The sequence below is a fragment of the Quercus suber genome, unplaced genomic scaffold, assembly GCF_002906115.3.
Source record: "Quercus suber isolate HL8 unplaced genomic scaffold, Cork oak 2.0 scaffold_26, whole genome shotgun sequence".
Taxonomy (NCBI): Eukaryota; Viridiplantae; Streptophyta; class Magnoliopsida; order Fagales; family Fagaceae; genus Quercus; species Quercus suber.
The window spans coordinates 1,977,656-2,002,595 of NW_027069491.1; the positions used below are offsets into that span (position 1 = coordinate 1,977,656).

The 24,940-nt window shown below is 33.6% G+C and overlaps 4 protein-coding genes across 4 annotated transcripts; 2 read left to right on the plus strand and 2 right to left on the minus strand.

The window, feature by feature from the left end:
* Positions 1-1,643: 1,643 nt before the first annotated feature.
* On the plus strand, positions 1,644-6,055 carry LOC112028225 (inactive beta-amylase 9). Its single transcript, XM_065768505.1, has 3 exons — positions 1,644-2,092; positions 4,378-4,860; positions 4,968-6,055. Exons 1-3 carry the CDS (start codon positions 1,853-1,855, stop codon positions 5,853-5,855), a joined length of 1,611 nt encoding a protein of 536 aa, XP_065624577.1. The 5' UTR covers positions 1,644-1,852; the 3' UTR covers positions 5,856-6,055.
* Positions 6,056-8,265: 2,210 nt separating this feature from the next.
* Positions 8,266-10,173, minus strand: LOC136065386 (tubby-like F-box protein 3). The gene is made up of 3 exons (XM_065768514.1): positions 9,954-10,173; positions 9,308-9,792; positions 8,266-8,639 (listed from the first exon to the last, which is right to left on the minus strand). Exons 1-2 carry the CDS (start codon positions 10,163-10,165, stop codon positions 9,321-9,323), a joined length of 684 nt encoding a protein of 227 aa, XP_065624586.1. The 5' UTR covers positions 10,166-10,173; the 3' UTR covers positions 8,266-8,639; positions 9,308-9,320.
* Positions 10,174-12,576: 2,403 nt separating this feature from the next.
* LOC111987708 (inactive beta-amylase 9) lies at positions 12,577-16,194 on the plus strand. The gene is made up of 3 exons (XM_065768519.1): positions 12,577-12,848; positions 14,233-14,715; positions 14,819-16,194. The coding sequence occupies exons 1-3, from the start codon at positions 12,609-12,611 to the stop codon at positions 15,704-15,706; spliced, it is 1,611 nt and encodes a 536-aa protein (XP_065624591.1). The 5' UTR covers positions 12,577-12,608; the 3' UTR covers positions 15,707-16,194.
* A 1,768-nt stretch (positions 16,195-17,962) lies between these two features.
* LOC111987713 (tubby-like F-box protein 3) lies at positions 17,963-23,027 on the minus strand. Its single transcript, XM_024019435.2, has 6 exons — positions 22,363-23,027; positions 20,323-20,410; positions 19,936-20,071; positions 19,651-19,830; positions 19,005-19,489; positions 17,963-18,336 (listed from the first exon to the last, which is right to left on the minus strand). The coding sequence occupies exons 1-5, from the start codon at positions 22,687-22,689 to the stop codon at positions 19,018-19,020; spliced, it is 1,203 nt and encodes a 400-aa protein (XP_023875203.1). The 5' UTR covers positions 22,690-23,027; the 3' UTR covers positions 17,963-18,336; positions 19,005-19,017.
* Between the last annotated feature and the right edge of the window lie 1,913 nt (positions 23,028-24,940).

The window sequence follows — 24,940 nt, forward strand, 5'->3', positions numbered from 1 at the left end:
CAATTTACTAGTTTTGGAATTAATAATCTTTGTTTAGAATTCTTAGAATAAATCAAACATAAAATTTTAAAATTATATATAAAAAATTATTAGTTTGAATTTTACTATGTTAATAGAGAAATGTTATGTCCACAATATTTTCACAACATACTCATAACAAATCATAAGTGGCTTTTATCATTTCAATAAAAAAATAAAAAATAAAAAAATCATAAGTGGCAGGTTGTTATATATTGTTATTGGTTAGGTAAAAAAGTAATTTTAGTAATAAGTTCAAATTAAAACTAATAACAATTAACCAACTATAATTTATTATGAAAATATTGTAAACCTAACAAAATCCAATCCCTCTCATCAAAAGAAATGGACATGATGTGAAGTTATCCACTTATCCCAAAAAAAAATTTTAATCCTCTCAAAAACTATACGTGGCCTTAAATTAGAGAATTTAATTAAAGATACAGGATAATATTACTCTCTTACTTAATTCATGATATCCAAAAGAAAATCTTAATCCTCTCAAAAATTATACGTGGCCTTAAATTAGAGAATTTAATTAAAGATAAAGGATAATAATACTCTCTTACTTAATTCATGATCCATTTATTATCCTCTTTCTTTTAAAAACATTAATTGTCCTCATTAAATACTATGTGGATATTCTTCAAACAATAACAATTTGAAACCTTAAAATGCATTAATTGTGTTGTTTGTAGAAAAATTATATATTTAACGAAAGACTTTGTTAACAGGTGTCGGCTAGCACCTGTTAATGAATCAGTTGTGATTCATTTATGATCTATTACAAATTTCAATGCATAGAAAATTGACAAAATTTTACTTTTTAGTTGTAGTTTATTAAAAAATAATTTGATTTTTTTTTTTCATATAAACTAACACACATTTAATACATACTTAGTTTTTTCCCTATTCCTAAAAAAATGTAAATAATTTATTTTAAATTTTATTATATTAAAAGGTGTTGTACGGCACCCGAACTTTGTTAACAAGTGCCGACTAGCACCTGTTAATGAACCAAATGTGGTTCATTTATTCAAAATTTGAATTATTGAAAAGATAGTACTTCCTAGAAAAGAAAACAACATAAACTTCATTAAAAAATTAAAAATTGATAAGATAGCTCAAAATCTCTCTCTCTCCTTGTCGTTGACAACATAGCACTTATCTTTATTTAATCTAGAATCTAACAACTTATTAATAATTAATCCTAAAATAAAGAATAGTTTGTAGAATAATAATAAATCCCAATGACTAAATTAAAGGGATTTGCTAATGTATGCTTCTAGAGTATATATTAATAAACTATTTTAAAAAAAAAATTTATAAAAAAAAAAAAATAATTAACTGTTTTTACAACTTTTTCAATGCCCTATAAAAATTTTCTCAAAATAAATGATTAATTTGTGACTAAGGGCGCACACACTAACCGCAGACCTAAATTAAATTATTATAAGTGGCTTATAAATTTGGGCCATTTGGCAACATCACAGTTAACACGTGGCAGCATTTTTCTCAAGCACTTTCAAAAGTTCCAAACTGGTCCCTCCGCAATTAAAAAAAAAGTGCATCTCAGCAGGTCCCTTGTCTATCTCTATATATCAGGCTATCCAGCTCTCTCATTTCGTCAAAATTCACAAACACTTTTTCCTTTCATTTCGCTTTGTTATCTCTGACTCTAAACTGAGAGATATATTTCATATTTCATATTGCAAATTACAAATTTTCTTTTTAAAAAATATAAAAAGTTGGTTCCGATTTATTTGAGTCCGAAACTGTGTGTGTGTGTTTTTTTTTTTTTTGGGTGATTTCGGGTTGAGAAAGTTTCGGAGATATGGAGGTTTCGATGATTGGAAGCTCTCAGGTTAAGACGGAGTTGGCTTACAGGGAGCTTGGGTTTTGTAATTTGAAGGGTGGCAAAGCTGTAATTTCTTCGAAGAACAGGGTCTGTTTTGGTCGGAGCACCGGTTGGAGAAAGTCTGGGATCCGATTCACTCTCAGGGCTACTGCTGCTATTCAATCTGAACCGCTCCGATCCGATTCCGTTTCGGGTCGTTCTAGAATATCCAAATCGGTAAGTTTTTTTTTTGCTAAATAGTTACACGTTTGGTTGCTGAGAAAAAAAAAATTGTTAAAATTTTCTTTTATGGCTGAATTTTTTTTTTCCTCTTTTATATATATATATATATATATGTATGTATGTATGTATTTATTACTGTATTAGCTTTTAATCGAGTAAAGCTGTAAAAAAACTGATTTTTTTACTCATTTTTTAATATATATAGAGGGTTGGTTTCAATTTGATGCAAATTTTAACAAATCTATTGTGAGATTATATTATTTTTGTATATTCTTCACACTTGTAAAATTTTAAGGTGATCAAAAGATCAATAATCATGTCATCAATTAATGTTATAAATTTAAGTTTTTGTAGTTTAAAATAATGTATAAAAATTGAGTTTATAGATTGAATGGTAAATTATATCTGATTGTCATGAAAATTGGCATGCATATAAAGAACATATAAAACACGGTTAGATTTTCAAAATATGAATTCAATAATAAATTATTAAGTGCTGTAATATTGTTTAAAATTATAACAGGTGTAAATTGAACCTGACCTATATATATATATATAAAGAATGAATTTTTTTTGAAGTGGGATTGTTTTATTTCTGTTGTCTTAATTCGAAATGATTGAAAATTTAAGATTGGAAAAGCAACATAAATACTTGGATATTTTGTTTAATTAGAATTGGTTTATATTGGATGAGTCAAATTATGTATGTTGGTTTATTGAACTAATTAAGTGGGAGATTATAAAGCTCAGATTTTTTTTTTTGCAGAGGGAATTGAATGTAAAAGGGATAGGATATGATTGGAGTTCTTGGGCTATCTGGGTTTTGGTTCAAATTGTTTCTGCATGGTTTGAAATGTTATGTTAGATTTGGATTATTTATATGTCAAGGACTCAATATCATTACCATGGTCAAAGTTAATCATGCTAGTACAACATATGACAAAATTTTATTAGATGATCAATTTGAGGCCTTAAGAAATCATATATGTTGGAGAGGGTAAAGTCGTGGATTCAAAACTCACTGGGTTTGTGTGTAACTTACCAATAATAATAAAAATGTGTTGGGTAATAAATTGGTATCATATAGCGTTTGGACTCAATTTGTTAAATTGCCATTTGTCCCAAGAGTTTTAGCTATTCAGAAATGGTAAATTCAATTATTTAATCATTATTCTAACGCTACGTCTGAGTGTCATTTCTGTGGATTTGGCTTATGCTATCCCCAAGCTCCTAACCTACACAGCTTCGGGGAAATGATTGGAAATTATGTAATTGACTTATCATTCTTAAATTATTTCAAATTTTTAGAGAGTTCGTAGTCTTTTTGGCTTCAGATGTTTTTTGATGATGCCAAATTTAACATCTTGTTGTCTTGGAATATTTCTTTGCAGCGTGATAATGTAAGATTGTTTGTTGGGCTTCCTTTGGATTCTATTTCCGACTGCAATGCAGTAAACCATGCTAGAGCAATTGCAGCTGGCCTAAAAGCTTTGAAGCTGTTGGGAGTTGAAGGTGTAGAGCTCCCAGTTTGGTGGGGAACAGTGGAGAAAGAAGCCATGGGGAAGTATGAGTGGTCAGGCTATCTTGCTCTTGCTGAAATGGTTCAGAATGCGGGTCTCAAGCTTCATGTCTCGCTCTGCTTCCATGCATCCAAACAACACAAAATGTAAAAGGGATAGGATATGATTGGAGTTCTTGGGCTATCTGGGTTTTGGTTCAAATTGTTTCTGCATGGTTTGAAATGTTATGTTAGATTTGGATTATTTATATGTCAAGGACTCAATATCATTACCATGGTCAAAGTTAATCATGCTAGTACAACACATGACAAAATTTTATTAGATGATCAATTTGAGGCCTTAAGAAATCATATATGTTGGAGAGGGTAAAGTTGTGGATTCAAAACTCACTGGGTTTGTGTGTAACTTACCAATAATAATAAAAATGTGTTGTGTAATAAATTGGTATCATATAGCGTTTGGACTCAATTTGTTAAATTGCCATTTGTCCCAAGAGTTTAAGCTATTCAGAAATGGTAAATTCAATTATTTAATCATTATTCTAACACTACGTCTGAGTGTCATTTCTGTGGATTTGGCTTATGCTATCCCCAAGCTCCTAACCTACACAGCTTCGGGGAAATGATTGGAAATTATGTAATTGACTTATCATTCTTAAATTATTTCAAATTTTTAGAGAGTTCGTAGTCTTTTTGGCTTCAGATGTTTTTTGATGATGCCAAATTTAACATCTTGTTGTCTTGGAATATTTCTTTGCAGCGTGATAATGTAAGATTGTTTGTTGGGCTTCCTTTGGATTCTATTTCCGACTGCAATGCAGTAAACCATGCTAGAGCAATTGCAGCTGGCCTAAAAGCTTTGAAGCTGTTGGGAGTTGAAGGTGTAGAGCTCCCAGTTTGGTGGGGAACAGTGGAGAAAGAAGCCATGGGGAAGTATGAGTGGTCAGGCTATCTTGCTCTTGCTGAAATGGTTCAGAATGCGGGTCTCAAGCTTCATGTCTCGCTCTGCTTCCATGCATCCAAACAACACAAAATTTCACTCCCTGAGTGGGTATCCCGGATTGGTGAATCTGAACCCGGTATTTTTTTCAATGATCGGGCAGGGCAGCAGTACAAAGAGTGTTTATCACTAGCTGTCGATGATCTTCCTGTGCTTGATGGGAAGACTCCAGTCCAAGTCTACCATGAATTTTGTGAGAGCTTTAAGTCTTCTTTCTCATCTTTCATGGGCTCTACAATCACGGTAAGAAATTTTGCTTCCAAAATTCTTTAATTAACATCCACTGTATTTTTATTTATTTATTTATTTGGGTACTGACAGTTTCAATGGTTCTGTATTGCTTTTTTTAGGGCATCTCTATGGGTCTCGGACCAGATGGCGAGCTCCGATATCCTTCACACCAGAGGCTAGTCAAAAGTAATAAAATCACAGGGGTTGGAGAATTCCAGTGTTATGATAAAAACATGCTTAGCATTCTAAAGCAACATGCTGAAGCAAATGGAAATCCTCTTTGGGGACTCGGTGGTCCTCATGATGCCCCCACTTATGATGAGTCACCCAACTCGAACAACTTTTTCAGGGACCATGGTGGATCATGGGAGTCTCCATATGCTGACTTCTTCCTTTCCTGGTACTCAAACCAGCTTATATCTCATGGAGAACGTCTCCTCTCTCTTGCATCTTCAACTTTCAGTGAGACTGCTACTACGGTATATGGCAAAGTCCCACTAATACATTCTTGGTATAAAACTCAGTCCCACCCTTCTGAGCTGACAGCTGGGTACTATAACACAGCCACTAGAGACGGTTATGAAGCAGTTACAGAGATGTTTGCAAGGAATTCATGCAAATTGATGTTGCCTGGAATGGACTTATCAGATGAGCACCAGCCCCATGAATCTCTCTCAAGTCCTGAGTTATTACTTGCCCAGATCAGGTCAGCTTGCAGAAAGCACGGTGTTGAGGTCTCTGGACTAAACTCGTCAGCTACAGGGGCTCCTGGTGGCTTTGAGCAGATAAAGAAGAATTTGGTGGGCGACAATGTTGTGGACTTGTTCATTTACCAGAGAATGGGAGCGTATTTTTTCTCTCCAGAGCATTTTCCTTCATTCACAAAATTCGTGCGGAGTCTTAACCAATCTGAATTGCATTCAGATGATCTGCCTGAAGAAAAGGAAGAAGCTGCCGACTCTTTGCTTGTAAGTTCAGACTCAGTTGTTCACATGCAAGAAGCTTAGTAAGAGTTAGATATATATTCATGTAAATATATAATGTTATCTGTATCCCTATAAATTGTATTAGAAGAGGTTGTATTGAACAAAGCATTCTGAAGAACAGCTAAGCACGTCCTGCTTTGCTGAACCAGAAAGCTGTAGTTGTATGTGCAAATTCATCTTTAGCTTTTGCTTTCTAAAGGAAGCAGTACCTTATGTGGCCATTTTGTGCAAGTTCCTTTGAAGCCTGCCCATCGCAAAGAGGAAGAAACATGCACACACATCCATCCTTATTAAAGCTGGGTGTTCGTTTTCATTGTAGGTTAGGGTCATGTTATTTGTCTTCCCCAGTTAGGTGCAGCTCTTTCATTACTTCATTTTGTGCCCATTTGCCGCTAATTTGCTGATTTGGACAGTTCACTACTAAGTTCAAAATCACTGATATTACATCAGTGAGGAACCTCATTTGGAGTTACGAAAAAGAAAAGGAAAACGCTCATTATTTTGGGTCATATTGTGCATTTAGCTGGATTTATTGTGTGGTTTTCTGACCGACCGTGTGCTCATGGCTGTACCAACTTCCGTCCGTACACTAGGTTTTCCGCTTTTGTTTTAGCAACAAACAGCAGCGCAAATAGAAAGAAAGTAATGAATTGCTTAATATGTGATTGAATAATTTTGGAGACACTATGTCTCATACTTAATTTCACAACTTGTTGATTTGTGCAATTGTGAGTAATTGACATTTTTTGTCCGCTTTTAATTTGTGTAACCTATCATTTTTCGTCGATCACTCACAATCGCACAAGTCAACAAGTTGTGAAATTAGGCGTAAAAATGGTTGTCTGTAGCACTGTAGACATGTGACTATTAGGTTTGACGAGTAAAATTTGTTACATTTCATTAATATGCAGAAAATCAAAAGGACAGTCCTTAAGATAATTTTGCAAGCTACTTGATTCAAATGTGGACTAATTTCATTAATATGCAGAAAATCAAAAGGACCGTTCCTAAAATAATTCTGCAAGCTACTTGATTCAAATGTGAACTAATTTCATTAATATGCAGAAAATCAAAAGGACCGTTCCTAAAATAATTCTGCAAGCTACTTGATTCAAATGTGAACTAATTTCATTAATATGCAGAAAATCAAAAGGACCGTTTCTAAGATAATTTTGCAAGCTACTTGATTCAAATGTGGACTAATTTTGCAAACCCCTTGCGTACTCAATAGGTAGGTGATTAAAGCCCACAAATAAGCTTATTTGTATTAGTTTATTTTGTTTAAAAACAAACCATAGTGGATTTGAGTTAACTCAACTGGTAAAGTCTTTTATGATTAAATAAGAAATTTAGAGTTCAATATGTGATTGAATATGGAGATACTCAATCTCATACCCAATTTCACAACTTGTTGATTTTGTGCAATTGTGATTAATTGACATTTTTTGCTCACTTTTAATTTGTGTGATCTATCACTTTTCTTTGATCACTCACAATCACACAAGTCAATAAGTTGTGAAATTAGGTATAGAAATGGTTGTCTATAGTATTGTTGACATGTGACTATTAGGTTGACCAACAAATTTGTTACATTTCATTAATATGCAAAAAATCAAAATGACTGTCCCTAAGATAATTATGCAACCTACTTGATTCAAATGTGAACCAATTTAGCAAACCCCTTGCATACTCAACGGGTAGGTGATTGAAGCCCACAAATTAGCTTATTTGTATTAGTTTATTTTGTTTAAAAACAAACTGTAATAGGTTTGAGTCAGCTCAACTAGTAAAATCTCTTATGATTGAATAAAAAATTTGGAGTTCAATCTTTGCCTATACAAAAAAACCTATTGGTGTCTTGGTCTGTTAATATACTATAGATAACGTAAAATTGAAAGCTTGTTTTTAATAAACACCAAATATGTTCAATTCGTCTTTTGAGACTGTTGTCGACTTGTCCTTCTGCTTTCCTCTTTAAAACAACAATATTTCCAGTGTCTCTCTCACTCTCTCATTTTCCAACTGAACTGTTTCTATTTCCCTCAAACCCAAAAGAGTTACCATACCTCAAATATTCTACCAATGTGATATAATTTTATACCGTAGAACCGTCTGATCAGATTTGTTCAACAGGTAAAAACTGGTTCTAAGTTTCTGAATAGCAATACTCACTCTCTCATTTTCCAACTGAACTGTTTCTGTTTCACTCAAACCCAAGATATTTACCACATCTCAAATATTCTACTAATGTGATATAATTTTATACCGTAGAACCTGGTTCGAAGTTTGATTTTGAATAGCAATAAGAGATGTTGGGTGTGGCTGCAACATCATCACTAGGGTCCTTTAATGTTTGTATCTTCCCGCGGAACATTAAAAAACAAAAACAAAGGAGTAATACCCAAACTTCGAAAAAATTGCAGTCCCATAATACCCAAACCAAGAAAGAATATATCATAATAATTGAATTATATTTGCATTCAGTATATGAAATTCAGAAAGATTAAATTAAATACCAATGCAACCACAAGCGGAGGCAAACTGTAGACAAAAAAAGCTACTATTTACACAAACAGGATGAATTATACAGAGACTGCTGGGTGGCTAGCTTCCCAAATTCAAGACTTTCTTTTAATTTCATAAACTCTCACGGCCTTTCAACAAGGTCTACATCCCAGCCAATGAAGTAAGAAATCGGCCCAGACTCTTCTCCAAAGATGCATGTTGTTAAACCATTTTCAATTACCTTCTCCAAGTTTATTGCATTACAACCTGCTATATGTGACCTTTAAAACCATGCTTCTCCTGGTCCAAGGAAAACACACGTTAATTTAATTCATCCATAAAACTATTAGCATTTTTTTATAGGTATAAAATTATTGATATTTACAATGGAAAAAATAATCAAGGAAGTAACTTTATCAATATTATACATCAAAGCACATACAAGGCCTTAAGCAACATGTGGAAAATTTAACATACGCAGCAACAAGAACAATAAGATGACCAAGAATACTCAAGGAAAACATGAGATATTTCACTAACAAGGACAAGATGACGGCATTATGGTGTGCAAGTCATTTGCAGGAAATGGTAAAAGCTGGCAAGGTTGACAGTGGAAGGATAGAGAAGGGTAAGTGGAGGCTGTGCTGGTGATAATCTTCAATTGAATAACTGAAATGGCACTAACTACATTGAATAGCTTTTGTAGCTCAGACTTATGGAAGACTATTTCATGCCATGCCAACGATGTACTAAAATTCAAAGACTAAAAACATTTAGGCACACTCATCAACTTGTACAAATGTACACAGATTATTCTGAAGTTTCTTTCACTAGTAAGCCCAAGGAGCCTATCTTATATATACGTGTTTGTAGAAAAACAAAGAGGGAGAATGGCAGAGTTGTCATAATGCCTTTTTGCAGTTAAATTAACTTCCGGAAATTCAGCTTTCAAATAATTAGATACAAACCTGTTCATAAGTGTCACTCACAAGCAATCTTGGTGTCAAAGCTGCTGAGACAGATTGCAAATGCCTGGAATGCTGAGATAGGGTACCGGAAATCCATGGTAAACAAGTCCTTCCCAACTTTCCCAAACTGGAGTATGATCTTCTCGTGCTCTGGTCCAGATGGACCATTTTCTGGAGAAGCCACCAATTGAAAGTTTTTCACCGAAGCTACAGTCACTCGTCCATGAAAGTTCAAACACCAACACTGGAGCTGCTCATGCCACCTGGGAGCCTTGTTTTTTAATACCAGAACTCCATCTTTCTGACTGGCCAGTGGTCCAGATGAGAAAGTCTCCACGTGATTTGATTTAGATCGGAGAAAAGGCATTGAGGGAAAGAAGTCTACATTTCCAAGGGAAAAGTCCATCTGCGTGGGGGCTACTCCTCCAGGTTCAATTGCAGAGGAAGGAATGGCATCCACGGTACACTGCATTCTCCTAGGACCCCTGTATGGTACATAAAATAGGTATGCAATTGCAAGAATTGTGAGGGAAAAACAGAGGAAAATCACATTGACTCTTGTAACAAAGTAGTTAATAACATCAAATATCTATCATTCCTCCTGCACAGAAAATATCTATAACTAGCTGCATTTGCTTACTCTTACCTGGAACCCAACACATTAAGTTCATATGAGATGTGAGCTACTGAATAGTTGCCAACAGGTACCCTTGGTGAAATTTGTTTTGAATTCACCATCCTAGTGGAGCGACTTTTTGTAATCTTGGCACCTGCATGAGGTGGCTGCCCATCAAAGATTGTGAACTTTGTTCCCAAAAAGTTTGATCTAGTCAAAGAAACAAAAAGGAAAATATACATTATTTATAGTTGAGATAGATTAAACAATAAATTCTCTTCCAAAAGAGGTTATAGAAAAAAAAAGGTTGATACCTGGGGAGTTGTCCTACAAAGGAAGTCAAAATTCCTCGACTACCAATACTAAGACCTATAATTTAAAATCATATTTACAAAGAAGATAACTTAATAATAGATTATTTTGGTTTATTAACTTCTTTAAATGTTGTTTCGTATAACAAGTTTCCAATTAAGCTATTCAAGGTAAAATTGATTTTGATTCTAAAAAAAGAAGAGGGTAAAAAAAAAATTAACAATAAATGAGAAAAGAAATCAGCAATTTACTAGTTTTGGAATTAATAATCTTTGTTTAGAATTCTTAGAATAAATCAAACATAAAATTTTAAAATTATATATAAAAAATTATTAGTTTGAATTTTACTATGTTAATAGAGAAATGTTATGTCCACAATATTTTCACAACATAATCATAACGAATCATAAGTGGCTTTTATCATTTCAGTAAAAAAAAAAAAAATCATAAGTGGCAGGTTGTTATATATTGTTTTTGGTTAGGTAAAAAAGTAATTTTAGTAATAAGTTCAAATTAAAACTAATAAAAATTAACCAACTATAATTTATTGTGAAAATATTGTGACCCTAACAAAATCCAATCCCTCACATCAAAAGAAATGGACATGATGTGAAGTTATCCACTTATCTCAAAAAAAAATTTTAATCCTCTCAAAAACTATACGTGGCCTTAAATTAGAGAATTTAATTAAAGATACAAGATAATATTACTCTCTTACTTAATTCATGATATCCAAAAGAAAATCTTAATCCTCTCAAAAATTATACGTGGCCTTAAATTAGAGAATTTAATTAAAGATAAAGGATAATAATACTCTCTTACTTAATTCATGATCCATTTATATCCTCTTTCTTTTAAAAACATTAATTGTCCTCATTAAATACTATGTGGATATTCTTCAAACAATAACAATTTGAAACCTTAAAATGCATTAATTGTGTTGTTCGTAGCAAAATTATATATTTAATGAAAGACTTTGTTAACAGGTGTCGGCTAGCACCTGTTAATGAATCAGTTGTGGTTCATTTATGATCTATTACAAATTTCAATGCATAGAAAATTGATAAAATTTTACTTTTTAGTTGTAGTTTATTAAAAAATAATTTGTCTTTTTTTTTCATATAAACTAACACACATTTAATACATACTCAATTTTTTCCCTATTCCTAAAAAAATGTGAATAGTTTATTTTAAATATTATTATATTAAAAGGTGTTGTACGGCACCCGGACTTTGTTAACAGGTGCCGACTAGCACCTGTTAATGAACCAGATGTGGTTCATTTATTCAAAATTTGAATTATTGAAAAGATAGTACTTCCTAGAAAAGAAAACAACATAACCTTCATTAAAAAATTAAAAATAGATAAGATAGTTCAAAATCTCTCTCTCTCTCCTTGTCGTTGACAACATAGAACTTATCTTTATTTAATCTAGAATCTAACAAATTATTAATATTTAATCCTAAAATAAAGAACAGTTTGTAAAATAATAATAAATCCCAATGAATAAATTAAAGGAATTTACTAATGGGTACTTTTAGAGTATACATTAATAAATTATTTTTTAAAAAAATTTATAATAAAAATAATAATAATTAACTGTTTTAATAACTTTTTTAATACCCATGAAAACTTTCTCAAAATGAATGATTAATTTGTGACTAAGGGCGTACACGCTAACCGCAGACCTAAATTAAATTATTATATAAGTGGCTTATAAATTTGGGCCATTTGGCAACATCACAGTTAACACGTGGCAGCATTTTTCTCAAGCACTTTCAAAAGTTCCAAACTGGTCCCTCCGCAATAAAAAAAAAAGTGCAACTCAGCAGGTCCCTTGTCTATCTCTATATATCAGGCTATCCAGCTCTCTCATTTCCTCAAAATTCACAAACACTTTTTCCTTTCATTTCGCTTTGTCATCTCTGACTCTAAACTGAGAGATATATTTCATATTTCATATTGCAAATTACAAATTTTCTTTTAAAAAAATATAAAAAGTTGGTTCCGATTTATTTGAGTCCGAAACTGTCTCTGTGTGTGTGTGTGTGTTTTTTTTTTTTTTGGGTGATTTCGGGTTGAGAAAGTTTCGGAGATATGGAGGTTTCGATGATTGGAAGCTCTCAGGTTAAGACGGAGTTGGCTTACAGGGAGCTTGGGTTTTGTAATTTGAAGGGTGGCAAAGCTGTAATTTCTTCGAAGAACAGGGTCTGTTTTGGTCGGAGCACCGGTTGGAGAAAGTCTGGGATCCGATTCACTCTCAGGGCTACTGCTGCTATTCAATCTGAACCGCTCCGATCCGATTCCGTTTCGGGTCGTTCTAGAATATCCAAATCGGATGGGTGATTTCGGGTTGAGAAAGTTTCGGAGATATGGAGGTTTCGATGATTGGAAGCTCTCAGGTTAAGACGGAGTTGGCTTACAGGGAGCTTGGGTTTTGTAATTTGAAGGGTGGCAAAGCTGTAATTTCTTCGAAGAACAGGGTCTGTTTTGGTCGGAGCACCGGTTGGAGAAAGTCTGGGATCCGATTCACTCTCAGGGCTACTGCTGCTATTCAATCTGAACCGCTCCGATCCGATTCCGTTTCGGGTCGTTCTAGAATATCCAAATCGGTAAGTTTTTTTTTTTGCTAAATAGTTACACGTTTGGTTGCTGAGAAAAAAAAAATTGTTAAAATTTTCTTTTATGGCTGAATTTTTTTTTCCTCTTATATATATATATATATGTGTATTTATTACTGTATTAGCTTTTAATCGAGTAAAGCTGTAAAAAAACTGATTTTTTTACTCATTTTAATATATATAGAGGGTTGGTTTCAATTTGATGCAAATTTTAACAAATCTATTGTGAGATTATATTATTTTTGTATATTCTCCGTACTTGTAAAATTTTAAGGTGATCAAAAGATCAATAATCACGTCATCAATCAATGGTATAAATTCAAGTTTTTGTAGTTTAAAATAATGTATAAAAATTGAGATTATAGATTGAATGGTAAATTATATCTTATTGTCATAAAAATTGGCATGCATATTAAGAACATATAGAACATGTAATTCAACAGTTAGATTTTCAAAATATGAATTCAATAATAAGTTATTGGGTGGTGTAATATTGTTTAAAATTATACTGGGTGTAAATTGAACCTAACCTATATATATAAAGAATGAATTTTTTTTGAAGTGGGATTGTTTTATTTCTGTTGTCTTAATTCGAAATGATTGAAAATTTAAGATTGGAAAAGCAACATAAATACTTGGATATTTTGTTTAATTAGAATTGTTTATATTGGATGAGTCGAATTATGTATGTTGGTTTATTGAACTAATTAAGTGGGAGATTATAAAGCTCAGATTTTTTTTTTTTTGCAAAGGGAATTGAGTGTAAAAGGGATAGGATATGATTGGAGTTCTTGGGCTATCTGGGTTTTGGTTCAAATTGTTTCTGCATGGTTTGAAATGTTATGTTAGATTTGGATTATTTATATGTCAAGGACTCAATATCATTACCATGGTCAAAGTTAATCATGCTAGTACAACACATGACAAAATTTTATTAGATGATCAATTTGAGGCCTTAAGAAATCATATATGTTGGAGAGGGTAAAGTTGTGGATTCAAAACTCACTGGGTTTGTGTGTAACTTACCAATAATAATAAAAATGTGTTGTGTAATAAATTGGTATCATATAGCGTTTGGACTCAATTTGTTAAATTGCCATTTGTCCCAAGAGTTTAAGCTATTCAGAAATGGTAAATTCAATTATTTAATCATTATTCTAACACTACGTCTGAGTGTCATTTCTGTGGATTTGGCTTATGCTATCCCCAAGCTCCTAACCTACACAGCTTCGGGGAAATGATTGGAAATTATGTAATTGACTTATCATTCTTAAATTATTTCAAATTTTTAGAGAGTTCGTAGTCTTTTTGGCTTCAGGTGTTTTTTGATGATGCCAAATTTAACATCTTGTTGTCTTGGAATATTTCTTTGCAGCGTGATAATGTAAGATTGTTTGTTGGGCTTCCTTTGGATTCTATTTCCGACTGCAATGCAGTAAACCATGCTAGAGCAATTGCAGCTGGCCTAAAAGCTTTGAAGCTGTTGGGAGTTGAAGGTGTAGAGCTCCCAGTTTGGTGGGGAACAGTGGAGAAAGAAGCCATGGGGAAGTATGAGTGGTCAGGCTATCTTGCTCTTGCTGAAATGGTTCAGAATGCGGGTCTCAAGCTTCATGTCTCGCTCTGCTTCCATGCATCCAAACAACACAAACTTTCACTCCCTGAGTGGGTATCCCGGATTGGTGAATCTGAACCCGGTATTTTTTTCAATGATCGGGCAGGGCAGCAGTACAAAGAGTGTTTATCACTAGCTGTCGATGATCTTCCTGTGCTTGATGGGAAGACTCCAGTCCAAGTCTACCATGAATTTTGTGAGAGCTTTAAGTCTTCTTTCTCATCTTTCATGGGCTCCACAATCACGGTCAGAAATTTTGCTTCCAAAATTCTTTAATTAACATCCACTGTATTTTTATTTATTTATTTGGGTACTGACAGTTTCAATGGTTCTGTATTGCCTTTTTTAGGGCATCTCTATGGGTCTCGGACCAGATGGCGAGCTCCGATATCCTTCACACCAGAGGCTAGTCAAAAGTAATAAAATCACAGGGGTTGGAGAATTCCAGTGTTATGATAAAAACATGCTTAGCATTCTAAAGCAACATGCTGAAGCAAATGGAAATCCTCTTTGGGGACTCGGTGGTCCTCATGATGCCCCCACATATGATGAGTCACCCAACTCGAACAACTTTTTCAGGGACCATGGTGGATCATGGGAGTCTCCATATGCTGACTTCTTCCTTTCCTGGTACTCAAACCAGCTTATATCTCATGGAGAACGTCTCCTCTCTCTTGCATCTTCAACTTTCAGTGAGACTGCTACTACGGTATATGGCAAAGTCCCACTAATACATTCTTGGTATAAAACTCAGTCCCACCCTTCTGAGCTGACAGCTGGGTACTATAACACAGCCACTAGAGACGGTTATGAAGCAGTTACAGAGATGTTTGCAAGGAATTCATGCAAACTGATGTTGCCTGGAATGGACTTATCAGATGAGCACCAGCCCCATGAATCTCTCTCAAGTCCTGAGTTATTACTTGCCCAGATCAGGACAGCTTGCAGAAAGCACGGTGTTGAGGTCTCTGGACTAAACTTGTCAGCTACAGGGGCTCCTGGTGGCTTTGAGCAGATAAAGAAGAATTTGGTGGGCGACAATGTTGTGGACTTGTTCATTTACCAGAGAATGGGAGCGTATTTTTTCTCTCCAGAGCATTTTCCTTCATTCACAAAATTCGTGCGGAGTCTTAACCAATCTGAATTGCATTCAGATGATCTGCCTGAAGAAAAGGAAGAAGCTGCCGACTCTTTGCTTGTAAGTTCAGACTCAGTTGTTCACATGCAAGAAGCTTAGTAAGAGTTAGATATATATTCATGTAAATATATAATGTTATCTGTATCCCTATAAACTGTATTAGAAGAGTTTGTATTGAACAAAGCATTCTGAAGAACAGCTAAGCACATCCTGCTTTACTGAACCAGAAAGCTGTAGTTGTATGTGCAAATTCATCTTTAGCTTTTGCTTTCTAAAGGAAGCAGTACCTTATGTGGCCATTTTTTGCAAGTTCCTTTGAAGCCTGCCCATCGCAAAGAGGAAGAAACATGCACACACATCCATCCTTGTTAAAGCTGGGTGTTCGTTTTCATTGTAGGTTAGGGTCATGTTATTTGTCTTCCCCAGTTAGGTGCAGCTCTTTCATTACTTCATTTTGTGCCCATTTGCCACTAATTTGCTGATTTGGACAGTTCACTACTTAGTTCAAAATCACTGATATTACATCAGTGAGGAACCTCATTTGGAGTTACGAAAAAGAAAAGGAAAACGCTCATTATTTTGGGTCATATTCTGCATTTAGCTGGATTTATTGTGTGGTTTTCTGACCGATCGTGCGCTCATGGCTGTACCAACTTCCGTCTGTACACTAGGTTTTTCCCTTTTGTTTTAGCAACAAACAGCAGCGCAAATAGAAAGAAAGTAATGAATTGCTTAATATGTGATTGAATAATTTCGGAGACACTCAGTCTCATACTTAATTTCACAACTTGTTGATTTGTGCAATTATAGTAGTTGACATTTTTTGTCCGCTTTTAATTTGTGTAACCTATCATTTTTCGTCAACCATTCACAATTACACAAGTCAACAAGTTGTGAAATTAGGCGTAGAAATGGTTGTCTGTAGCATTGTAGACATGTGACTATTAGGTTTGACGAGTAAAATTTGTTACATTTCATTAATATGCAAAAAATCAAAAGGACAGTCCTTAAGATATTTCTGCAAGCTACTTGATTCAAATGTGAACTAATTTCATTAATATGCAGAAAATCAAAAGTACCATTTCTAAGATAATTTTGCAAGCTACTTGATTCAAATGTGGACTAATTTTGCAAGCCCCTTGCGTACTCAATAGGTAGGTGATTAAAGCCCACAAATAAGCTTATTTGTATTAGTTTATTAAGTTTAAAAACAAACTGTAGTGGATTTGAATCAACTCAACTGGTAAAATCTTTTATAATTAAATAAAAAATTTGGAGTTCAATATGTGATTGAATATGGAGATACTCAATCTCATACCTAATTTCACAACTCGTTGATTTGTGCAATTGTGATTGATTGACATTTTTTGCTCACTTCTAATTTGTATGATCTATCACTTTTCTTCGATCACTCACAATCACACAAGTCAACAAGTTGTGAAATTAGGTATAGAAATGGTTGTCTATAGTATTGTTGACATGTGACTATTAGGTTTGACCAACAAATTTGTTACATTTCATTAGTATGCAAAAAAATCAAAATGACCGTCCCTAAGATAATTATGCAACATACTTGATTCAAATGTGGACCAATTTAGCAAACCCCTTGCATACTCAACGGGTAGGGGATTGAAGCCCACAAATAAGCTTATTTGTATTAGTTTATTTTGTTTAAAAAGAAACTGTAGTAGGTTTGAGTTAACTCAACTAGTAAAATCTCTTATGATTGAATAAAAAATTTAGAGTTCGATTTCTGCCTATACAAAATAACCTATTGGTGTCTTGGTCTATTTATATACTATAGATAACGTAAAATTGAAAGCTTGTTTTTAATAAACACCAAATATGTTCAATTCGTCTTTTGAGACTGTTGTCGACTTGTCCTTCTGCTTTCCTCTTTAAAACAACAATATTTCCAGTGTCTCTCTCACTCTCTCATTTTCCAACTGAACTGTTTCTATTTCCCTCAAACCCAAAAGAGTTACCATACCTCAAATATTCTACCAATGTGATATAATTTTATACCGTAGAACCGTCTGATCAGATTTGTTCAACAGGTAAAAACTGGTTCTAAGTTTCTGAATAGCAATACTCACTCTCTCATTTTCCAACTGAACTGTTTCTGTTTCACTCAAACCCAAGATATTTACCACATCTCAAATATTCTACTAATGTGATATAATTTTATACCGTAGAACCTGGTTCGAAGTTTGATTTTGAATAGCAATAAGAGATGTTGGGTGTGGCTGCAACATCATCACTAGGGTCCTTTAATGTTTGTATCTTCCCGCGGAACATTAAAAAACAAAAACAAAGGAGTAATACCCAAACTTCGAAAAAATTGCAGTCCCATAATACCCAAACCAAGAAAGAATATATCATAATAATTGAATTATATTTGCATTCAGTATATGAAATTCAGAAAGATTAAATTAAATACCAATGCAACCACAAGCGGAGGCAAACTGTAGACAAAAAAAGCTACTATTTACACAAACAGGATGAATTATACAGAGACTGATGGGTGGCTAGCTTCCCAAATTCAAGACTTTCTTTTAATTTCATAAACTCTCGCGGCCTTTCAACAAGGTCTACATCCCAGCCAATGAAGTAAGAAATCGGCCCAGACTCTTCTCCAAAGATGCATGTTGTTAAACCATTTTCAATTACCTTCTCCAAGTTTATTGCATTACAACCTGCTATATGTGACCTTTAAAACCATGCTTCTCCTGGTCCAAGGAAAACACACGTTAATTTAATTCATCCATAAAACTATTAGCATTTTTTTATAGGTATAAAATTATTGATATTTACAATGGAAAAAATAATCAAGGAAGTAACTTTATCAATATTATACATCAAAGCACATACAAGGCCTTAAGCAACATGTGGAAAATTTAACATACGCAGCAACAAGAACAATAAGATGACCAAGAATACTCAAGGAAAACATGAGATATTTCACTAACAAGGACAAGATGACGGCATTATGGTGTGCAAGTCATTGGCAGGAAATGGTAAAAGCTGGCAAGGTTGACAGTGGAAGGATAGAGAAGGGTAAGTGGAGGCTGTGCTGGTGATAATCTTCAACTGAATAACTGAAATGGCACAAACTACATTGAATAGCTTTTGTAGCTCAGACTTATGGAAGACTATTTCATGCCATGCCAACGATGTACTAAAATTCAAAGACTAAAAACATTTAGGCACACTCATCAACTTGTACAAATGTACACAGATTATTCTGAAGTTTCTTTCACTAGTAAGCCCAAGGAGCCTATCTTATATATACGTGTTTGTAGAAAAACAAAGAGGGAGAATGGCAGAGTTGTCATAATGCCTTTTTGCAGTTAAATTAACTTCCGGAAATTCAGCTTTCAAATAATTAGATACAAACCTGTTCATAAGTGTCACTCACAAGCAATCTTGGTGTCAAAGCTGCTGAGACAGATTGCAAATGCCTGGAATGCTGAGATAGGGTACCGGAAATCCATGGTAAACAAGTCCTTCCCAACTTTCCCAAACTGGAGTATGATCTTCTCATGCTCTGGTCCAGATGGACCATTTTCTGGAGAAGCCACCAATTGAAAGTTTTTAACCGAAGCTACAGTCACTCGTCCATGAAAGTTCAAACACCAACACTGGAGCTGCTCATGCCACCTGGGAGCCTTGTTTTTTAATACCAGAACTCCATCTTTCTGACTGGCCAGTGGTCCAGATGAGAAAGTCTCCACGTGATTTGATTTAGATCGGAGAAAAGGCATTGAGGGAAAGAAGTCTACATTTCCAAGGGAAAAGTCCATCTGCGTGGGGGCTACTCCTCCAGGTTCAATTGCAGAGGAAGGAATGGCATCCACGGTACACTGCATTCTCCTAGGACCCCTGTATGGTACATAAAATAGGTATGCAATTGCAAGAATTGTGAGGGAAAAACAGAGGAAAATCACATTGACTCTTGTAACAAAGTAGTTAATAACATCAAATATCTATCATTCCTCCTGCACAGAAAATATCTATAACTAGCTGCATTTGCTTACTCTTACCTGGAACCCAACACATTAAGTTCATATGAGATGTGAGCTACTGAATAGTTGCCAACAGGTACCCTTGGTGAAATTTGTTTTGAATTCACCATCCTAGTGGAGCGACTTTTTGTAATCTTGGCACCTGCATGAGGTGGCTGCCCATCAAAGATTGTGAACTTTGTTCCCAAAAAGTTTGATCTAGTCAAAGAAACAAAAAGGAAAATATACATTATTTATAGTTGAGTGCACATAAAAAAAAAAAAAAAAAAAAAAAAGTCAATTCAAGTGTCTCTAAGAGCAAACCTTAGTTTCCCAATGTAGGTGCTGCTTCCCTTTGACATTTCATCAGCATGTAGGGAAATGATATAATCTGTGCATGTGGGTCGTCTACATTTCCGTGCAGCAAGAAGGAATTTTCCATCTTCAGCATTGGCTGGACCTAGACAATCAAAAAGTCAATATGTTTACAGCTCAAAAAGGAAACCAGAAGAAGACAGGTCCATTGTCCTCCAAAATAAATGAACAAATTTGAAACAAAAAAAAAAAATCAAGCAATTAGTTGTATCATACTACTTAAACAGAACCCGATCAATGATAGTTCCCGGTAAAAATTTTGAGCACTATACTGGCAACTTATAAAAAAAAATCTGAAGTACCATGAAATGCTGATTCAACACACAACATTCTCACCATTAGTAACACTGAGGTAAAGATAATACGTTTGGGAGGACCGATTCCGTTTTATAAAGCACTGGAGGAGAGAATCCCTTGGACCAGGCTGCAAACATTAACCAAAAAAAATTTTAGCAACCTGTAAAAACTAAAGAGAACTTACAAAAGACATCCTAAAATTCCACAGTTGAAAGCACCCATCAGAATCCAGTCCAAATGATTCATTACGACATACAACAACACTTTCACGATTACAGCAGGATACTTACTGTCACTGTCCAATTTACACTACACCGATGACTTATAATTCAAATAATACAGTCACTGTCCAATTTACATCACACTGATGATTTTAATTCAAATAATACAAAGCAGCACAAAATATCTATCTTGTGGGATTAAAAAAAAAAAAAAAAATCTTGAAAAAGTTGAAACCAAATATTATGATGGACCTGCACTGATTGAAACTAAAAAGTGGTCCCATAAAGAGCCTTTGATACATTTAGAAGCAAGCTTTGAACAATTTCCTATGAAAAAGCTAGCAATGATTTTTTTTTTTTTTTAAATGCATAATTTTGAGGCGGTCCCATGCATTGTCACTGTCATCAACCCCAAATGAACAAAACGGTTTAAAATAGAGAAACTCTTCAAACTTCTCATATATTTCTTTTTTGGGTGTGAATTTTGAAAATCTAACCGTTGAATTTCATGTTCCTTATGTTCTTGAAATACGTATCAAATTTCGTTCAAATTGGATGTTATTTACTATTTGATCAATTAACTTATTTTTTATATACAACTTTAGATCACAAAAACTTGAAATTATAACATTTATTTGATGACATAGCAATTGATCATTTACTTGAAATTTTGTAAGCATTAAGAATGTAATAAGAACATGCAATCTAACGGTTAGATTTTTAAAATTCATGCTCAATATAAAGATATATAATGAGTTTGTCGGGTTTCTCTCCAAACTAGTTTGGAGAAAAAACTTTGTTCTTCTCTTAACTAATCTAGCACAAGATAACTCCCCTCCTATGTGGCTTTAAGCAAACATAAAAGGAAACATAATTTCCCAGTATGTAAAAAAATCCGAGCCAATCGTGCATAGACAGATAAACATTAAACCGGCAGTCAATCTTTGTCTCCATCCCAAAATCACTTAGACCCGGTTAGGTTCAGCTTATTTTTATCCTAAAACAAAATGTACAATTTCTTTTTAAAGCCTTCCTTTTTTTTAGGTAGATTTTTCGGGCAAAATATGCCATCAAAAATAAGCTATACGAAACGAAAAAACTTTGTTCTTCTCTTAACTAATCTAGCACAAGATAACTCCCCTCCTATGTGGCTTTAAGCAAACATAAAAGGAAACATAATTTCCCAGTATGTAAAAAAATCCGAGCCAATCGTGCATAGACAGATAAACATTAAACCGGCAGTCAATCTTTGTCTCCATCCCAAAATCACTTAGACCCGGTTAGGTTCAGCTTATTTTTATCCTAAAACAAAATGTACAATTTCTTTTTAAAGCCTTCCTTTTTTTTAGGTAGATTTTTCGGGCAAAATATGCCATCAAAAATAAGCTATACGAAACGAACATTTATACTTTTTTTTTTTTTTTTAATAATTAGAAGTTACACACGCACCACTACCAGGGGTATTGAACCATCAATACTGGCTTATGAGCAAAATCAAATTTCCCAAAATGAATACACAAATAGATTACCATTCTCAAACAAACTACCAAACTATATATAGTAATGAAACATTGCAATCACAATTTCACAAGCAAAACTCCAAACTCTTAAATTTAACCTCTATTTACAAGTGGAAAAAATCCTTTTTTTTTTATTTTAAAAAAAAGTTATAATTAAAACAATTGAAGCTAAGAAAAACAAAATTAAAAGCAACAAATTGTTATACAAACACAAAGCCATAAATCTTTAGCATCCAATTCCTCCAAACCAAACCAATTAAACTAATTTCAAATCCCTAGCTTTCCAATCAAACACACAAATACGCAAAAAATCAAAAATTCAAAAAAATTAGTAGTACCTGCTTAATGGAGATTGGGAAGGTCAAGATACCAGAAAGTTCGGGAATCTTAACGATCTCTTTGGTGATGTGACGCCAGCTCCGGCAAACTCCGGCACACGCGACTACGTTCTTACGTAGAGGCCACGCGCTCTCGGAAGCTTCGATCTTCACCAGCACTTCTCTCAACAGCTCTTGCGGCATGTTCGCCCAGCAGCTCTGGTTCATACCATCCTCTACCCCGACTTCCGCCGCCGCCGACGACGGCGGTCCAGCCGGAAACCGGTCCTGCACCACCCGGCTCGACCTGGACCTCATGTCCTGAATTATGCTCCGTATATTTGTCATAACTCACACACGCTCAAAAATTTCAGATCCAAATATTCTCAAAACAAACTTCGATTTTTTTGGTTAGTTACAACTATGAAATGCTGCGGGTTTTGTTTTGAAATGGAAGAGAGTTTTTTTTTTTTTTTTATTGGTGTGAGAAAAATTCTTTACTTTGAGAGAGAGAGAGAGAGAGAGAGAGAGAGAGAATTGTTGGTGGTGGTGTTGGAGATAGGCACGAGGGAATAATACAGAGTTTTGTGGATAGAGACGCGTTGGTGTAAGGGAACGAGTGTGTGTGTGTGTGTGTTTTCAGACAGTTCACTATGAGAGAGAGAGATTGGGAGTGAGATTAAAATACTTTACTTACTATTTATATATATATTTTTTTTTAGCGTGGAAGAGCGGTTCAGATTTTCAGATCCGGTTTGGTTTCCTTTCATCTGTTGTTGTACGTGAGTTAAATTTATGGTCTGGTTAATATATGCCCTAACGTACATTAATTATTTATTTTAAAAAAAATTTTATTAAAAATTAAAAATTTTATTAAACTTTTTACAGTTTTTTCAATTTTCAGATAAAAAATTCCTTAAAATAGATTCCTAACATATGTTTTAAAGACAACCGTTGCTAAATCCTAGTTTTATTACTTGTTTTCTTTATCTATTTTGTAATTTTTAGATTAAAAAAAAAAAAAAAGAAGAAGGGAGAGAGAGGTTTGAGTGTGGATATTGCCACGTCAACACCAACAACAACAAAATTATCTATAAATCTGCTTTTTTTAAAAAATAAATATAAGTCTGCTATTTCTAATCTATTGAAATTTAATATTAAGTGAATTTATTATCTGTCAAATTTTTTTTTTTTGGTTTTTTTTATAGGTAAAGTTAGTAGTTTTAGATTTTTTTTTTTTAATACTAAATATTTTTAACATACACACAGGAAAAAAGAAAAAGGTTTGTAAAGAAGCATTTCACCTTATGTTTTTATTAATGGACCGTTTAAGGAAAGTTTTGATACACTTTTTATGAAAAATATAAAGAGATTTACTATATTTACAACATTTTCACAATAAATCATAGGTAGTTACTTGTTATTGATTCTTATTTGAACCTACCACTAAAATTACTTTTCTACCCTACCAATAACAACTTGTCACATAAGATTTGTTGTGAAAATGTTGTAAATATATCATTTCTCAAATATAAAAGGGTTGTGAAAAAATTAGTTACTTTTTTTTTTTTTTTTTTTTAACTTTCCCTAGGAAACTTTTATGATAAAATTTTAACCTCGGTCTTGTCTATAGTTTAAATTTTAATGAGAAAATTTAAAAGAAGGTTAAATTATTTATTAGTATTTTAAGAAATCAATAATGTTGGTCATTTAATTATTAAATATTAATTGTATCAATGTTGTTCACCTTTTAAAATTAAGTCAATTTAATTATTAAGTATCTTTTACATTAAGTGTTGGTGGGGTTATTTGACAATGGCGTTCATGAAAATGGTTATGAATTTGAATTTTAATAAAGATGAGACTTAAGGATGAAATTGACTTAATCTTAGAAGTTTTTATTAAATGATCAAATTATATTTGACTAAGGAGTGTATAAATCTATTGAAACTTTAAGTGAGTTTATTATTTTTCAAATTTCGATCAGTTTAGAGACATTATAGACAATACTTTGTATTCTTTTGTTCACACCAGTTGATATTTTAAATTATGATTGGTGTATAATAAAAATGATGTTGATGGTCCCTTGTAAAAAAAAAATGTTTCAATTGTGAAAAAAAAAAAAATTTGAAAAAATTACCCTTTCAAAGTTTGGTAGTTTAGTCAAGCATTTATCCTTAGTTTTATAACCATAAATAATAGCCTTAATAGTATTCATTTCTGAAATTTAATTTACAATATGTGGTAGAAATAAATAATTATTCAATTTCCATGAATAGAAAAAGCATTTAAGATTGGCTTAAACAAAGGACAAGGACATTAGTGTGTTTATTTTATGTTTTATTATATGTATATTGTGGGGACTATTTTTGCCTCAAGACCAAGTGTTGCACTTGTAATTATTTTTGGCTTTAGAGTCCCACATTGGAAAGATTGTCTTCCTCTTTCCAATGTGGGACTCTAAAGCCAAAAATAATTACAAGTGCAACACTTGGTCTTGAGGCAAAAATAGTCCCCACATATTTTTTTTATTTTTATTTTTTTAAGTGAGAGAGGGGGGTCTGAACTCGGCTGGGTTTTCCATATAAGAGATACTACA

Excerpts from the sequence above, each read along its gene's own strand:
- LOC111987708 (XM_065768519.1), top strand. The coding sequence starts at position 12,609 with ATGGAGGTTTCGATGATTGGAAGCTCTCAGGTTAAGACGGAGTTGGCT. Across the intron at positions 12,849-14,232 it reads GTTCTAGAATATCCAAATCG|CGTGATAATGTAAGATTGTT; the intron begins GTAAGTTTTTTT and ends ATTTCTTTGCAG. Across the intron at positions 14,716-14,818 it reads TCATGGGCTCCACAATCACG|GGCATCTCTATGGGTCTCGG; the intron begins GTCAGAAATTTT and ends TGCCTTTTTTAG.
- LOC136065386 (XM_065768514.1), bottom strand. The coding sequence starts at position 10,165 with ATGTATATTTTCCTTTTTGTTTCTTTGACTAGATCAAACTTTTTGGGA. Across the intron at positions 9,793-9,953 it reads CTTAATGTGTTGGGTTCCAG|GGGTCCTAGGAGAATGCAGT; the intron begins GTAAGAGTAAGC and ends TGTACCATACAG.
- LOC111987713 (XM_024019435.2), bottom strand. The coding sequence starts at position 22,689 with ATGACAAATATACGGAGCATAATTCAGGACATGAGGTCCAGGTCGAGC. Across the intron at positions 20,411-22,362 it reads TCCCAATCTCCATTAAGCAG|CCTGGTCCAAGGGATTCTCT; the intron begins GTACTACTAATT and ends TAATGTTTGCAG. Across the intron at positions 19,831-19,935 it reads ACCTACATTGGGAAACTAAG|ATCAAACTTTTTGGGAACAA; the intron begins GTTTGCTCTTAG and ends TTCTTTGACTAG.
- LOC112028225 (XM_065768505.1), top strand. The coding sequence starts at position 1,853 with ATGGAGGTTTCGATGATTGGAAGCTCTCAGGTTAAGACGGAGTTGGCT. Across the intron at positions 2,093-4,377 it reads GTTCTAGAATATCCAAATCG|CGTGATAATGTAAGATTGTT; the intron begins GTAAGTTTTTTT and ends ATTTCTTTGCAG. Across the intron at positions 4,861-4,967 it reads TCATGGGCTCTACAATCACG|GGCATCTCTATGGGTCTCGG; the intron begins GTAAGAAATTTT and ends TGCTTTTTTTAG.